This window comes from Rhinopithecus roxellana, chromosome 2 (assembly GCF_007565055.1).
Source record: "Rhinopithecus roxellana isolate Shanxi Qingling chromosome 2, ASM756505v1, whole genome shotgun sequence".
NCBI classification, from domain to species: domain Eukaryota; kingdom Metazoa; phylum Chordata; class Mammalia; order Primates; family Cercopithecidae; genus Rhinopithecus; species Rhinopithecus roxellana.
Genome location: NC_044550.1, coordinates 18,448,181 through 18,466,872, shown reverse-complemented (window position 1 = coordinate 18,466,872; position 18,692 = coordinate 18,448,181). Strand labels below are relative to the sequence as shown.

The 18,692-nt window shown below is 33.2% G+C and overlaps 1 protein-coding gene across 1 annotated transcript in view; it reads left to right on the top strand.

Moving 5' to 3' along the window:
- TBCK (TBC1 domain containing kinase) overlaps positions 1 to 18,692 on the top strand; it is a 258,415-nt gene that overhangs the window by 96,731 nt on the left and 142,992 nt on the right. Inside the window, exon 20 of the mRNA XM_030915419.1 lies at positions 3,118 to 3,203. Within this exon, the coding sequence (XP_030771279.1) occupies positions 3,118 to 3,203 (86 nt within the window). The remainder of the gene's footprint in view (positions 1 to 3,117; positions 3,204 to 18,692) is intronic.

Below are 18,692 nucleotides of genomic sequence, written 5' to 3'. Positions count from 1 at the left end.
GATTCATATCCTCATTATATAGTATAAATCACAATTATAGGTTTTTTTTAACTTTTAGATTCAGGGTACATGTACAGATTTGTTATATATGTAAATTACATGTCATGGGGGTTTGGTGTACAGATTATTTCATCACCCAGGTAATCAGCAGAGTACCAGACAGGTAGGTTTTCAATCGTCTCTCTCCTCTCATCTTCCTCCCTCAAGTGATCCCGGAGTCTGTTATTCCCTTCTTTGTGTACATGTCAATTACAGAGCTTTAACAACATTTTAATATTTCCTTAAAAAGAGTAAAGATTCTATGATTCCATGGAATCCTTTGTTTTATTCTGTTTTTTTTATTTTTAACTACTCATAAATTCTTTCATTTTGATTTACAAATCAAAAGGCATATATTTACTTTTGATATTTTTAAAATTTGCGCCAAGGGGCTTGTAAATGCTTTTTTGAAATAATTTGGAATATTACATAGTGCAGATTTCATCACTTGTCACATGTGCTCCCTTTAGAGACAGAACTTTCTAAATATAACAGGCCATATTGTTATCTCATTTGAAAGCCTATCCTGAGCAACCAAAACTTATGCTAGTTTTACAAATTATGTTTGTATATATGAAGTAATATATAACATATAACTTTTAATAATACATAAAATAAATTTATATATTTTATGTCTGTGTGTGTGTGTGTGTGTGTGTGTATGTGTATATGCAGTTATAACATATAAATCCGATCATCAGTGTTGGCCGGGCACAGTCGTTCACGCCTGCAATCCCAGCACTTTGGGAGGCCAAGCCAGGCAGATCACCTGAGGTCAGGAGTTCAAGACCAACCTGGCCAACAGGGTGAAACTCCGTCTCTACTAAAAATACAAAATTAGCTAGGTGTGGTGGCAAGACAGTGTTTTAATGGTGGATTCGATTTCTTCAGTAGCTCCTTAATTAGCCATGTAATTTTACATAGTAATTCTTTTTATCAGGCGCAAATAAAAATGATATTTAATAAACTGGAGCATAGCTGTGGAAAATTGCCTGAGGTGTGAATTTCTGGTTTAAAATGAAGCATGCTTTTTAGAAGTTAATAACTATATGCTTTCATTGGTATACAGTTGAACGCTTATGATTGTTGATGTCACATATCTCTGGCTTCTGAGTAAACTGGAACTATAAACACACCACTAATTGGAAGGAGAAATTAAGAAGTTAAAGAAAAGTTAAACCCAGAAGTTCCCTGGGTCCTTCAGATATATTTTGGGTCTTCACTTTGATCTATAACTCTTGAAACTGATGTAAATCGTACCTTTTTTGTGCAGAGAGGAAAAGGTGAGACAATGGACAGATAGAATGCATTCTGTTGCAGTAGAATTAACATCAAGTCAAGAAAAAGTATTACTTGAGTATCTTCTTTTTTTTAAATCCAGCATGGGTAAAAGTTCACACATTAAATGAGGAATTCAGCTTTGTCATAGAATACAGCACCTCATCTTTTTTTCTCTTTGCCCTGAAGCTCTTCTGTGTAGGATATATGACATGTAAGATGTTTGCTTATAGGGAAATATCTATTGTATTTATCCATTTTCACACTGCTGATAAAGACATACCCGATACTGGAAAAAAAAAAAAAAAAGAGAGAGAGGCTTAATTGGACTTACATTTCCACATGGCTGGGGAAGCCCCAGAATTATGGTAGGAGGCGAAAGGCACTTCTTACGTGGCAGTGACAGGAGAAAATGAGGAAGAAGCAAAAACAGAAACCCCTGAAGAACCCATCAGATCTCGTGAGACTTACTCACTATTATGAGAATAGCACGGGCAAGACCAGCCCCCATGATTCAGTGACCACCCCCCGGGTCCCTCCTACAACATGTGGGAATTGTGGGAGATACAATTCACATTGAGATTTGGTGGGGGACACAGCCAAACAATATTATCCATAAAATTCATGTGATCATTAGAAGCAAAGTATTATTTGAGAAAAGCAAGGCAAGACTACTTCTACTGATGGACTATCAATAATTTAGTACTATTTCTTGAAATATTAAAAGGTAAAAACTTTAAAAACTTAAAAAAAGCAAGGCAGACATTATTTTTTGAAGATTATTTTCACCAAATAATTGGTTTTAAAAATAGATGTTACTTTACTGTAGGATAAAGTTGTGATTATTAAGAGAAAAGTTTTATGATGTTATTGTCATTTCAATTTCAAAAAAATGAGGTTGTCACCTGTAATCTCAGCGCTTTGGTTGGCCAATACAGGAGGATTGCTTGAGCCCAGGAATTTGAGACTGGCCAAGACAACATAGCGAAACCCAGTCTATATTTAAAAAAAAAAAAAAAAAAAGTTGAGCTCATTGAAGTACGTATTAATCTTGGTTTTTTAATTAGTAAAAATATAATAGTTACTTGCCCTTGAGTAGATTGCTACCACTATCTTGTTTAGATTAGTGCATAGTGAGTAAACTGGCATGAATAGTAACTTTGGAAGAATGAAAAAAAAACATATTCCTCATATTTCAACTGAACTTTATGAATTCTAATAGAATTAGAATCAACAAAAGATATGTTTAATTGCCTACTGGATCCCTACTTTCTGATTAAACATGGTATTCTTATTTCTAAATATGCCGAATTGCTAAGTCTTAAGTGGAAATAAATTAGAACTGGAACAAATGCCTGTATAGAGGCATATATGTTATCTGTATCTATAAACAAATTTGAGACATAATTATTCCATTTATGATTGCATATAAGTGTTCTTCATTTAAGGATCTGCTACACTTTCTGAACATTCAACAAATACAAAGCAGATTTAATATTACCAGAGAAAATGTACTTGTAGAGTTTAGTAGGAAAACATTATTTATCATGTATACAATTTGTGACTCAGGAAATGAACTGGTAACTCTGAAGGCAGAAAATAGGTTATGACAGTTTGCTTGTGTGCTTGTTTAATAATTAGCAGTAAGTAATTAAAGTAGTAGCAAAACAAAATTATCACCTAAAGTATTCTCATGAAGAAATTAAATCTCATTCAATGTGTAAATAAAACTATATTTGAATATAATGTTCTTGGAGTACTGTGTAAAAATGATGATTGTCTCAAACTTTGTTATTTCAGAGTATCTGACTGTCTTCTCTCAGATGATTGCATTTCATGATCCAGAGCTGAGTAATCATCTCAATGAGATTGGCTTCATTCCAGATGTAAGTACTTGGTGCATTAATAGAACATGTTGTTAAAAAAAAAAAAAAAAAAAAAAAAAAAAAAAACTGTCATCACAAAAGAGTGTATTTTTTAAATTTTCGTTGTCATAGAAGTGCGTATCTGAATAAGTTACTGCTACTAATTATAGCCTTATGTTAGAAAGTCTGTCTACTTTCCATACTCCCACCTTAAGTAATGAAAATGAGTCATTTTTCTTACCATAGTTGATAGTATCAAATTGTTTTGAGAAACTCGTTAGTGATAGTGTTGTATTAAACTGTGCTGTGAAGGCTTTTCACTTGGATTTTTGATATTCAGGCCTGATTTTGAGGATATAAGAAGTGTATGCTTGAGTGAAAGTAACCACTTCTGTGTTTTACTTGATACTACTTTGGGAGCTTAGATAGATTTTGGTTTTTCTTTTCTCTGTAGTCCACATCAAGCTAAAAGTCAGAGTTGAAAATCAAAGTTTAGCTGTAGCGTGGCTTAGCCTGTTTTTTATTTGTTGTTTGTCACATAGAATGAAGCCCTTTTTAAGGACTGTTGAATAAACATATATCAAAACATCACATTGTATCCAATAAATGAATGCAATTATTATTTATCAATTAAAAATAGTAAATGACAATGGAGAGGAAAATAAATTAATAACAAAAGTTAGCTCTTGGTGATGGGGTTGCAGTTAGTAGCATGAGTGCAAAAGAAATTGTTTACTTGTTACATTTGACATTAAAAACTTTTTTTAACACTATGAATGTATTACTTATTCAAAAGTTAAATTGAAGGCACCTGCCTTCAAGAAATTATAATTTTTTAGGAAGATGCTTTATTAAAAATTATTGATAAAAAAACAAAATGTTCACATTATGTATTGTTAAAAGTAGGAAATGCAATTTATAAAATAATATGGTATTATCTCATTTTCATAAAGTAGAATTTAGTGTATATGCATATATACATAGGAAAAGTTGAAAGGCTATACTCTAGAATATTAATTATGATTATATCAGGTTGCAGGAGTTATGGGTACCGAGGGGGCTTAAGTGCAATTTTTAATTGTTTTCTTTTAAGGTATTATTTTTGTAATGTGAAAAACTTTCTAAAACTATATTATGTGATCATGTTTAATAGACTACTGTAAAGCAGTTTGTTAAAAACTGTTTATTTTCACAATGCATGGGAAGAAATACATTTTATATTTAGACCCGGGACACACAAAATTCGAGTGGTGATGTGTATGTGTGTATACAACTAAAATAAGTTTTACAAAACAATGTTTTATGCTTCCTACATGTGATGCATTGTGTTATTTTTGAAAAGTGTACATTTAATAAGTTGATTTTATAAACCTAAATTTGAAAAATACTTATATAAGGGATTTTAAAAATCAATAAAAATTGATTTTTAAAATTAAAGAATAAAAATAAAAAGCTATTGGAGTATAATATCATTATAAATGTGAGGTACAATACAATAATACTAGATCCAATCTTATGGCCAGAGTTGAAGAAGCTGTCGAGGAGCTGACTGCCAAGTTGGTAATGGTGTTAGATTTTTGAGTAAAATAGAATATTAAGTATTTAAAATATAGACTAAAAAAAGATAATTATTTTCTAAAAATTTTTGTGAAGGCACCTAATTAAATTGTGCTCAGCGCTGAACAGAAACAGAAAACATTTATGTAGACAAGTATGTGTGGAAACCAGGTGTGGTGGCTTGTGCTTGAAAGGCTGAGTGAGGCAGGAGGATCACTTGAGGCTATGAGTTTGAGACCAAAACAACACAGCAACACTTCATCTCTTTAAAATATAATGTGTAGAATTATAAAGACAATCCGATACAAATCCTTAGACATATTCATGAACAGAGATAATATTAAGAAAGGAAACACACAAGGACAAATAACTTTAATCAGAAAATTGAGTTCTGAATGAGTATGATGTAAGAAACAATGTTGAGCTAAAAATATTGTTAAAACATAATTAATGTGAATACATATTAAATGTTTACTGTGTACCAAGCACTGTTCCACCCTCTTTACATATTATCACTCATCAAATACTACAAGTTTATAAATCTGTATAAAAAGTGACCTAAATATGTATAAATCCACTTTAGGAAGGGCTAATAATAAGGTGAAAATAAAATTCTAAATAATAACATGAAAGGTAACAGTAGGTGGGAATCAGTTAAAATATGTTCTAATGTTTTAGCATTATTTAGAGGAAATGCTCATTTTATTTAGGCATTAAGTCAGGGAACCTTTCAAATCTGAGATTTGATTGTACCCTCCTTGAAAACTTATAAGTTAGCCTGTTACTGTTTTCTGGATACTGGCAGAAAATGCCAGATTCCTGGGCCAGAGACCAAGGACTTTATCACTAACAGTACAGCAAGCAGCGTGAACATCAGCATATTTGTGCTGGTTTCTCTTGCTCTCAAATCCTTTGGAGACAACATCAAGGACCCAGATGATACCTGCATATATAGTGAATTACATTACAAGAGAGAAACCATGAGCCCAACGAATGGAGGTGTGTGGTGCCCAGAGGTCCCTTCTCCCATTGCTCGGCAAGCAGGAGGGCAGTGCTACAGAGTTATAGCTTTGTTTGCACTCGCTGTTTGGCAGATCCTGAGTTCTTTTCCCATGTCCAAGAATAAGGGTGAGTGACAGCCAGCAGGTGAGTGAGGCAGAGAGTTTTACTGAGTGACAAAACAGTTCTCAGCAAAGAAGGAAGCCTGAGTTGGACAGCCCCCTTACCTGAAGTTGGGTAGTCTTCCCACCACCTAAAAGTGGGTAGCCCAAAGTGTGGCTGAGCCTGGGGCTTTTATGTGCTCAGAATGGGAGTGTATATGCTAATTGGTTTGTGAGTATGCAAAAAAAGTGAACAACATCAACAAAAAAGGCACCACTCAAAGATGGCCACAACAGTTTAAAAAACTAATTATGGAAGGGGAGGTATATGTAAAATAGGTGAATGGTAGGGATCAATCAGAGGAAAGTGTGCCAAACAGAAGGAGAGGTTCTCAATCCACGGTGTAGATTTATATAAGATCTGTATCTTGGTTTTCATACGTTAAACTGTCTTTGGTTTAAATTGGATTACACTGGGGACTTGCCCCGTCTGCCTAGGGATTTTTCTGCCCCCGCTACTATCAATAGTAGTGTGATTAGTCTTCAGAGACAATTGTAAGTCATATGGGATGAGAAGTAATTCTTTGTGGGATAGGAATATCCAGCACGTGGCAAATGCTGAGCATCCCTGACTCCCAACCACTCATTGCCAGTAGCAGTTCTCTCATCATCATTACAAAAAAAATGCCTTTATACTCATTTCTGAGTAACTAATTCACATGTATTTCTGAATGTCCTCTAGCAAATGATTCTGTCACTTGTTAAGAATTTCAGAGTAAACAGAAAGAAATGAGGGGAAACGATATATCTTAACCTGAAGAAGAATCCCATCTACAACTGTTTTCTTGTCAGAGAGAGTGGGCAAAGTGTTTTCACAAAGAAAGCTAAAATGTTAATAGGAAGACTGTTTTTTCAAATCTTTTTCTTTGTGTGTATTTTTTAATTGAGCTGTTTTTCAAGTCTGGATAATATAAAAATGATGAGGCCTTTTTTAAATTCAATTTTGTGAACAGATTTAATGTTTTAATGTAGACATTATTGACAAGTGAGTACTTGTGGGAGGGGCATGATGAAATGGAGGACTTTTTAAAACATTTTTTTAACTCTATTAATAATATTTTAGTTCTATTTTATTAGTTGTGTATATAGCATTTTTTTAAAATTCTGAATGATTGTCTTTAATGTTCTACCTTTAAAGTAATTATTGAGGTAACTTTCTATGCCTCTAACAACAGTACAGGCTAGATTTATCAAGGGGAAGAGTGGGTACTTTGATAATCATTTACCAAAACAAGTTTCCTACTCAAGAACTAAACCTATCAAAGTAAGCCCTCATTAATCTTTCATCATTGAAATTCAGGCTTCCATTTCAGTAGAGATTGTGATTTCTGGCTTTTTTCCTTTTGCTCTGGGTCACGGAACTCTGAATACTGAGCACTGCTAAAGCCTGAGTAGTTAGAAATATTGTATACTGATGTGATGCTTAGATTATACATTTCATGATAGTTATGTTATTTTTCATATAAATAGAGTAAATAACATGTATTTGATAAAATTGGGGACAGGCTGATATTTATCATTTTTGTCTTGATATGTGTTTCTGCTTTTAAAAGTATAGTAAGCCTCATTTAAAATGAGAACAGGAAAGTATGATTCATTCTTAAGGGAACTGTTTGCCTGAAATTCTGTGAATAGTATTCAGCTTGCAAATTATGAAGAGTTGTCAGGTAACCATTAAGAGAAATGATAAGGAGTCTATCAGTAGTATACGTGCCTTGTCAACCTACTGTCACAGCTAAAGATAAAGCTAACAAATTCTATGATATGCTCGTAAAGCCATTGTCATTTAACTGCAATCTGAAAGGATGCTTATACTACTTAAAAGCTTATCACAATCTTTTCAAAATTTATATTCAGCAGAGTTTAAATCGCTCAGCAATAATTATGTATTTGTTCCTTCATTTGTTTCTTACCTTCATTATGTTGTTACATAAATAAATTTTAGATTTTAGTCTAAAGAGAATACTGACAATGAGCTTTTCAGATTTTATAAAGATGTAATTACAGGAAAAACCAGGAATATCCACCTTATTTAGGATATCTTATAATAAGAGTCCTACTAACCTGTTGTAGTCTCTCTGAAGAGTCCTGTGATGTGTCCTCTTGTCTGATAGCTGCTGTGGTTTCCCCAGCATTAGTACAAACTCCATTCTACTGGCATTGGATCCATTAAGGCCTTTGAATACAAATGGCTTATTAAAGTTTCTTTCTCGTAGTGAAGCTTGATTACCTTTCAGAAAGTGCCCAGATCTTAGAAATCAAAGTGGCTATTAATAGTATCAGGGATGATAAAATGACATTTTGGTATTTTCTAGCCAAAAAACTATACACACAAGTTCAATATCTAGCAAGTTTTCCAATTCAGTAAATCTTCATGTCCATTACCCCCCCACATCTGTTTCTAATCTAATGATTCCTTATGCTGTCCAGAAACAGGTGAAAGGAAGTATGGCATAATGCAGCAGTTCTAAAACATTTTGCTCTCAGAACCCCTTTATATTCTGAAAAATTACTGAGGACCTCAAAGAGTTTTTGTTTATATGGGTTATAGCTATCGATATTTATAGAGATTTAAAATATATTTATGTATTAATTCATTTAAAAATAACAGTAACAAACTCATTGCATGTTAAACAAAATAACATATTTTTCTTAGTTACATTTTTCCCCAAAAATGCAATAGTGGTATTGTTTTACCTTTTTATAATCTTTTTACTTGTTTAAGTATATGAAGAAAATGAGACCTCACACAGACATGTAAATAGTTTCTCAGATAGTGGTAGTTTCTTAAATGTCTCAGAGCAGTGGTGTCTTTTTTTTTTTTTTTTTTATAGTGTAAGTTCTAGGGTACATGTGCACAACATGCAGGTTTGTTACATATGTATACGTGTGCCATGTTGGTGTGCTGCACCCATTAACTCGTCATTTACATTAGGTATATCTCCTAATGCTATCCCTCCTCCCTCCCCCTACCCCACAACAGGCCCCAGTGTGTGTTGTTCCCTTTCCTGTGTCCAAGTGTTCTCAAAGTTCAATTCTCACCTATGAGTGAGAACATGCGGTGTTTGGTTTTCTGTTCTTGAAATAGTTTGCTGAGACTGATGGTTTCCAGCTGCATCCATGCCCCTACAAAGGACATGAAGTCTCACGCCATCACCCAGGCTAGAAGTGCAGTGATCTCGGCTCACTGCAACCTCTGCCTCCTGGGTTCAAGTGATTCTCCTGCCTCAGCCTCCCAAGTAACTGGGATTACGGGTGTTTGCCACCATGCCTGGCTAATTTTTTTTTTTTTTTTTTTTTTTTTTTGTATTTTTAGTCGAGACAGGGTTTCACCATGTTGGCCAGGCTGGTCTTGAACTCCTGACCTCAAGTGATCCACCTGCCTTGGTCTCCCAAAGTGCTGGGATTACAAGCATGAACCACCACTCCTGACCTCATTGTTTCTTAAAGCTAGTTGCTATGTACAGTCTAAAGCCATGTCGATGAACTCCTCATACTGTGTTATACTAAAATCCATCACTCTATCTTGCAATTTAAATGGCTCTTTTACTCATACATAATTTTGTAGTGTCATGGATTGGTAATTTGAAAAATATTGATTCACTGAGTTACACAGATCTTCCAACTCTGAAACATTTCATTATATAATATTTTTTAAATCACAGTTATTAATATCACAACAGATCTCTTCCAAAAAGTGATTAAGTATTGGGAACCTACCGATTTCACAGTGGCAGATATTAGCTTTCCAAAATTTTAATCTCTATCTAAAAGGTCTTATTTTTTCTTAAAGTAACTGTTTCACTTTGTACATTTAAAAAAATCATTGTCATTCTTTCAAATAAACATAGTATTTCTCGCAAAAACCATCAATGTTAGCTCACAGATGATTACCCAAGTGCTTTACCTCTTTGTACTTCAATAGATATAACAAGTGCTTTACACTTACTTCCATTTCATTTCACAAATTTTAAAAGAGATGTTTAATAAATTTAATAATTTTTACTCCTTCACATGACCATTATTATACTTTGGTCCCTGTGCCTTAAATTGTGGTAAGATACTAGCAGTTTTATCTACCAGTGGCTTTGCACCACTAGCACAAATATCAATCCAGTAAAAAGAGCAAATCATTTTAGTATTATTATGAAAATAGCTTTGAATTGGTGGACCCCTGAAAGGTCTCAAGGACCACCAGAGGCCTGTGACCAAGATTTAAGAAGGCTGGTATAGAGGTTAAGTACTCAGACACTTGTGCCAAATGCCCAGGGTTCTAAATTCTTGCTATTCCATATGCGAATTACATAATCTTTTTTTAGTTTTAGTTTTGGTTTTTTACCTACAATTCTCTTACCATTGATGTACATTATAATAAATTCTACCTCATAGTGGTGATTAAATTAGAGAATGCATATAAACTGTTCAACACAGCTCCAGGCACACTATAACTGTTAAGGGGTATTGTTCTTTAATTAATATTATTATACTTTGATCATGTTGCATTATTTCTTTGATTATATTAATATGATTCATATTTAGAAGAACATTATATTACAAGCTATAATGGATATATTATTTTGCTATGTCAGTTAATGAATAATCTGTCAGAGGAGGTATGGTACTAATAAAAATAAAAACTTGCATAGTTGTCTGAATTGATGAGATTTTCTGCCACTTTGAATTTTAATCTTTTTTATTGCTCGATTTTTTAAGGTACTTCTCTGTCTCCCACAAAGTGCTACATAACATGTTTTATAGTCTTTCTTTTACTTAAAGTAAATTAGAATGAATTATGTTTGAAATTTTTGAAAAGTTTTTTGTGGTAATCAATGAAATAATTGAAATGTATTCTGGAATTATAGCTAATCTTTCCCAAAAATGATAATGTAGATCTCAGAACCATTAAATTATCCAAGTGATTTTCTTGTAAGTTTTCAGTGTATAGTTCTTTAGTTCAATATTGTAAGCCAACTAAGAATAAATAGTAAAAGGTATGTTTATACAGTTAGTTATTTTTTATTTGTTTCTTTTTTTATTTAGGGAACTCATGACCTATAAAAGATGTAACTAATATAATTTTTGGTATATAGGGGAAAAAAATTAACCATTTACTTTTTGAGTCCAAGGGATCTTTTACATTATTGTTATATGTTTAAGTCATTTTGTGAATAATTTGCAGAAGTGGAATAAAGCATAGTAAAAAACTGTATTAAAATATTTAGTAATAATTTAAACACAACAAACCCAAAATTTTATGTCATATATTCCTTATTTTGAATGTATATATGTGAAAATATATATGTGTATGTGTCCTTTGAATTTACTGTTCAGCTGTCATACATGAGCCTGAAGGATATCCATCACGTAAATACCGATTCCAGATTTCAAATATGTCTCTCTCTCATAGGTTCTAGCTGATTTCTGGTTCTTCTTGCACTTGCATGGTTAAAACACAATCATCAAAATGAAACATTGACAGAGCTCATAACTTTGTTGAAGAACAGCTGTCTTTTCTTCCATAATTTGAAAACATTTTCATTTTTAGATTTATGAACACAAATTAGAATACATTTAATTTTTATTTCTATATCATTTATTTCTTTATAATTACATTGCAAACACATACACCTATAGCATTTATTTGCTTAAACTGTATCAAAAAAATTTTGGTATACAAATATCATTAAAAAATCCAATATTACTTTCATATATCCTTTTAGCAAAGTAAAATGGCCCAGGTTTCTTGTTGCAAAATATCGTGTGGTGAGGCCCTTTACTTTGAATGACTGACTGAATGAGAATTCTAGACTTATTTATTGTTTACTCTGATAGCTATGTTTGAGGAAATTCACCTAAGAGATTGTCATCTGAGCACTCACAATTTGCAGTATCACTTACATAACTAATTTTACCATTTGACTTGAGTTAAACTGTTGCTATCTTTTTGTATTCATCTTCTGATGAGTCCAGTAATTGTAAAACATTGTCCTCTGTTAAGAACATTTTCCTCTTTTCTTCTTAATAAAGGTGGAAAATGAAAAATTCTCAATCTTTAGCTGTGTTCAATGAACACGTAAAAAAACAACAAAAAATCTATAATGATGGTGTCTCTGTACATCTTTCATATCTTCTTGAAAGATGGTGCAATATTATGGCTAGCACAAAAAGAAAAATGAAGGATGGCATAATAGTGATGATTTGTTTTGATACTGTACTATCCTTGTAGATGATTCCATCATTCTTCTGTTTTCTTATTAGTGTTTTTATGCATAGTTGAGAATAATTAATTGATAATGATGAAATAATTCTTACTGATAAATAAAATATTTTATACAGTGCCTAGGAGTCTTATTCTTTTTACCTTCTGGTCATACCTTTCCTATTTAAAAAAAAAAAAATTGTGTGTCTTTTGTTATAGGACTTAATGAGGTTACCTCAGAACTTTGGCTTGTTAAAATACTTTTCCATTACTGAAGATTCTGGGTGATCATTGTAACTCCTATATTTAAGTCTACTAAATGCCAGGTGTTCTAGATCCATTAACTAGTCTTCACAATCATCCTAAAGGTTCAAGGAGATAACTTTATCAGGTCACAAAGTACAGATATTTACACATTATTTTCTGGAATGTCTATATGTATGTTTCCCTAATGTACATATAGAGAATCATTCCAAAAACATTAAATTCATGGTCAATATGTATTACATTGAAGGCGTATAATAGTTTAAATATGAAAAGACTTGTGACTTATGATAGACAATATAGCATGCTTAAAAAGGATGTGGATTAAGAAAATCAATAGAAAGGGACTCCCCTTTGTAGTAGTAAAATGTAATTTTCTGCTTTTCAAAATCAAGAAAATTATCCCCCTGCCTTTGTTTTTCCTATTGATGGTTCTAAATTTGACATTACCAGACCACATGGAAGGATCTCATGAAATGCTAAATATCACTACTCTTGCTTGATATTGCTAGGGGGCAGCATTTACTTAGCTGACTGTGTAGAATAGCACTACACCAAATGAATTGTGCATAATTTCATGATCTGGAGAAAATACTTAGAGTATGTATGATTTCTTTTCATTGGATTTTACTTTCTATTAAATTAGGAAATAGCTAATAATATCTCTAATATTAAATTGCTTTTCTTTTTAATTAAAACCTGCCTGGTATTCAAAATTATTGTATCTTGATGTCTTTTTTGTATCAGGCTATATTATGAAGCTGTGCCAATATCCTGAGTAATTAAGATGAAAATATCAAGATTTTAAAAAGAAGAAATATAGAAAGAAAAAAATAATAGGCATTACCATCTCACAGAGTACATTACTTATTTATTAATCTTAATTATCCTTAATTGGTAAGAGATAACTGGTTCTGGTAAGCACCTAGGAGCTGTTACATGTTATATTAAAGATATTTATTCAACTTGAACTAATTATTACTTTTCAAATATCATTAGAATAAGCTTTGCTTATTTTAAATAATTTTTTTAATAATTATTGTCAAAGTATAGGTACATAACAAAATCTCAAGTTTAATTTTTTAAATATATCCTGCTATTTAATATGAAGGATTTTTTCCCAATATTAAGCAAGGAAGGACTAACTCATTTTCTCATTATTTCATATTTGTTGAAAACTTCTTAAGAAAGTATATAATCTCATGACTATTTGGATCCTTAATCACTTTCATTTATCTTCATTGTGTTTTTCATTCATTCTTTCAACAAATATTTGAATGATCCTTTCAACAAATATTTGTGTGCCTATTATGTGCCAGACATTTTTCTATGCCATGGATAATATGTCAGCAATAAAATAAGAGATAGACAAAAATCTCTGCCCTCATATTCTAGAGTAGATAGACAATAATGAAGATAAATATACTATATTGGTAGGTAGTGGTAAGTTCTAATTAAAATAAAAAAGCTAAAGCAGAGGTATGGATGTTATGTGCTCAGGTACAGGAGAGATTGAATTTTCATTATTTATTTACTTCTGAGACAGGGTCTTGCTCTGTCACCCATGCTGGAGTGCAGTGGTATGGTTATGGCTCATTGCAGTCTCAACCTCCTGGGCTCAAGTAATCCTCCTCAGCCTTCCAAGTAGCTGGGACCACCACACCCATCTACTTTTAAAATTTTTTGTAGATATGAGGTCTCCCTATGTTACCCAGGCTGGTCTTGAATTCTTGGCTCAAGCAGTCTTCTCGCTTTGACCTCCCAAAGTGCTGGGATTGTAGGAGTGAGCCACCGCACCTGACCATGAATTTTGAAATAAGGTAGCCAAGAAAACCTCACAGAAAAGCTGACTTATGAATAAATGCTTTAAGAAAGTAAGGGAAAGAGCAACCCAAACAGCAGCAGTTGCTACGGCCCTGATGTGGAAGCGTACCAGAGATGTGAAGGAGCAGCCAGCAGACCATTGTGACTAGAGCACAGTGAACAAGAAGATAAGGCCAAATAGGTAATAGAGGGCCATATTACATAGTTTTATTGATCATCGTTAGGACTTTGGCTTTTATTGTTAGAAGTGGAAAACCACTGATGCTTTTGAGCAGAGGAGTGATGTCTCATGTAAACATTTTAACAAGGTCATTCTGACTGCTATGCTGAGAGAAATCCAAGGATGGACAAGAATGGAATCTACAAAACTAGTCATGGACTATTGCAATAATCTAGGCAAGAGATAGTGTTGACTTGAATCAAGATATTAGCAGTGGAAGTAGTGGGAAGTTTTCATATGCTGCATATATTTTGAAGGTAGAGCCAGCAGGACTACTGGTGACAAATACACAGTGTGTGAGGAAGAGAGGAGTCAAGTACCTGAGCAATTGAAAGGGTAGAGTTGCTTCTAACTGAGATTTGGAATACTGTACTTGGAGGTACAGATTTTTAAGGAAGTCTCAGGAGCTAATTTTAGGATATGTGTATCTGTTAGACATGCAAGTGGAGGTAACAGGCATTTGGATATACAGTTTCAGAATTTGTAGGAGAGGTTTAGGGATGGAGCTGTAAATATGAGGGCCTTCAAACTATACAGTTATTATATGGAGAAAAATAGAAAAGATATCTAAGAACTGAACCTGGGAGACTCCAGGTAGAGAGTCAGAGAGAGGAAGAGGAGCCAACAAAGGAGATGGACAAGGAGCAGTCAGAAAGATAAGAACAAAACTAGGTGAGTACAGTGTTTTGGAAGCCAAGTGGAGGGAATAAAGTGTTCTGAATAAGTGAGAATAGTCAACTATGTCAAATCCTGCTGATTGGTAAAGAAAGATTGCAATTGAGAATTGGCCATTAGATTTAATGACACAGAAATTATTGATGACCAAGGTAAGAACAGTTTCAGTGGTGAGTTGGAGGCAAGAACTTGATTGGAGTGGGTTGAGAGAATATTTAATGAATATCTACTGCTCTTATTGTAAGCTCCCTGTAGCCTGGAACTGTGCTTTGTTCACTGCTATATCCTATCACCTAACACAGATCTGGCATGTATTAGGCACTTAGTAAATATTGAATTAATGAATAAATGAGTAAAATAACATTTATTCACAAGAATTCTATCATTCTCCTGCAGAGAATATTGACAGGAAAGGCCATAAGCTACTGTAACTTTGCTGCCATTACCTTATACCAGAACTTGTATTGTTGCACTTAATAGTAAAGCATTTTAGGTATCTGTTCATATGTCTGACTCTTCTGCCAGAGTGGGGCACATGGCATATAACCCAAAGCATTTCATATTGAATAAATGAACCAAAAGCAAGCATGAATGAATGAAAGAGTGAATGAATATACCCAGAATTAAGTATAGTACAGTATGTTGTGATAAGTAATTATAATATAGAAATGATTACTATAATTATATATAATACAACTATATTATATATGATACAAACCATAGTGGGATAGGTATCATAAAAAATATACAAAAAGTTTTCACAGAACAAATGGCATTTGAGGCAGTCTTGGAAAAATCTTGTAGAGCTTTGATTGATGGAAATGATCAAGAAAGAGCATTCAAAGAAGAAAATGCAAAGTGCATTGTTAGGAAAGTAGTGTGTTCAGATCATAGTAAATCTGTCTTTGAGGGAAGTAGAACATGTGTAGGCAAGTGGGAAGGTGCAAAGAAATTTAGTCTGATGCCATTTCTTATACTGATATTAATAATAATACTACTTTAAATTTGCAGGTTGTTACTGTTTCCAAAGCATTTTCACATATATTATTTCTACATCACACCATCTCTATGACATAGTTAAGACAGACACTAGTTTTTCCTATTTCGAAAAATGAAGATCTGGGATTCACAGAGGTTAACTGACTTGACCAAGGCATGGTATCCAGTAATCGTCAGAGTCAAAACTCAGATGTATATTTTCTGACTCCAAGTCCTTGGCTTTTTCACTAATTCACAGTGGCCTTAAATGCAGGAGTACAAAATTGTACTTAATTTGGTATGCAGTGGAAACGTATTGACGTGGTGGAGCAGGGGAATGATGTCATCACAGTTGCATATTTAGAAAAATCAATTTGGCTAAAGGAAATACTGGACCAGGTAGAAACTGAACAATTATGAAACATTTGCAGTAGTCCATGAAAGAAAGAATGAGAACAAAAACAAGATTAGTTCAGTATGAATGGACAGAAGCAGAAGATTGAAGAGACCTTGTAAAAATAATACCCATCAGACTTACTTTTATGCCTAAGATTTTTCTACCTAAATGATTATAATAATGGTGTTGGTAGAAAAAAGAGGTAGTTTGGGGGTGACCATGAGTGTGGTTGGGTGCAGTTAAGTTACGCTGAAACAATTTGATCCTTCCAAGGCTTGCTTTTAAGGTTGATTAAATGGGGCCAGAGAAGGTTGGTTTGGGAGCATAATTTTGCTCCATTACTAAAGCAGTACTCTCCTGACTACTCTCCCTAATGCCTTGTTTACAACAGTTGTGGGTGTTTTTTGTTTGTTTTTGTTTTTTTTTTTCATTCTGGTTAGTGAGAAAATGAACTATTCTTGGCATGTTATGAGCTTGGCATTTTTTCCCTCTGATCATTTGAAGTGGTTTCTGCCCCACTTTGTTATGTATATGTACACAGTCAGATATATGTTTTCTGTGTACACACACACACACACACACACACATATACATATATACTCTCCAGTAATTAGCAAAGATTTGAGGGGAACCTTCAGCAGACTTCTGGAGCTTTTTCTATGCAACTGTCTCTCTGGCAGCATCTTCAGGACACTTTTTCCTGAAGATTATATCCACCTTGGTCTCTCCAGATTTCCTACTCTGCATATTCAGCTCAGGGCAACCACCAAGCTCTTTCTGGTTTTTCCTCCCTGTCAGTGGCCTGGAACTTTGCATGCAGTAAATTGGACAATTTTAGGGTTCATTTCATTTGTTTCTCCTCTCTTAGGTACCACTCTCTGCTGCCTAATATCTAAGATGTACAAATTGTTGTTTTATATATTTGGTCTGACTTTTAGGTGTTTCAGTTCAGGAGGTAAGTCTGGTTCCTGTTATGCCACCTTGGTCAGAAGCAGAATTCTTCCATAGATCTTAATGAAGCTAATTAAAAAGACTAATATGGGAGAAAGGCACTGTTAGCTAGTTGCTGAAATAATTTGAAGAAGATTCTTAATGACAATTAGCTTTCATCAAAAGGGGAGAAGGTAATGTTGATGCTGTGTCTTTAAAAGAGATGTTAAATAATAGCAATGAAACTAATTTTGCTGACTTTATTTTTTAATTTAAATTAAAATGGACAATTTATATTTTATTGTTTTCTACAACACTTACTCATTACAGTGAAGTCATATACCTTTGTACTTTTTCCTTTTCCCATTTATGTTGTCCCTAGAAAAATGTATCTAAATGTCAGCCTATAAAAAAATGGTGATATGGTGGAGATGAGTGAATTTTATTTCACATGTAGTACTTAGATTTTAATAAACCATGTACTTATCAAGTTCTTGACTGGCATCTTGATAGTATAAATACTCAATTGAGTGAAATGCACAGACAATATGCACCTTTATTCATAAATTCATAATTGCTAGATGCTGAAATAATATTTATTTAAACTAACCCTGTAGGTAGTAAAGAAGTCTTTAATAGCAGCCTGTATTAACTCACAAAGTGAAATAAAATTAGTACTTTTTCAGGTTTTTTGGTAAATTATTGTTGATTTTTGATACTTGCTATTGACAAAGGAGATTTTTACTCTACTTTTATAAATTAAGGATGATTTGTCACTTCCAAAACCTTCTAAAATTTGAAAATGTATATGTCTATATATATTTATATAGAACCATTTATACTATATATATAGCTATATGTATGTGTATGTATGTATATATTTATAGGTAGTAAACAGGAAAATAAATTGGTCAGACTATTGTTAATAATGGTAATATTAGATCTTATTACTTTTAGTCTGTTATGAAGCATCCTGTTAATTGAGAAAGTGGTAACAAAAAGCACATGCTTCTTAACACCTTTTATTGAGACATTGTGAACATTTAAAAAAAAATACAGTTAAGAGTACCTCAGTACTTATGAGAACTGTATTAGGGTTCTCTAGAGAAACAGAACCAATAGGAGATATATAAGTATAGATAAAGGAGATTTATTATGAGTAATTGGCTCACACATTTATGGAGGCTGAGATATCCCACAATATGCTGTTTGCAAGCTGGACACCCAGGAAAGCCAGTGGTATAATTCAAAGTCCAGAGGCCTTTGTAATTCTGATTCCAAAGGCCTGAGAACCAGGAGGCTGGTG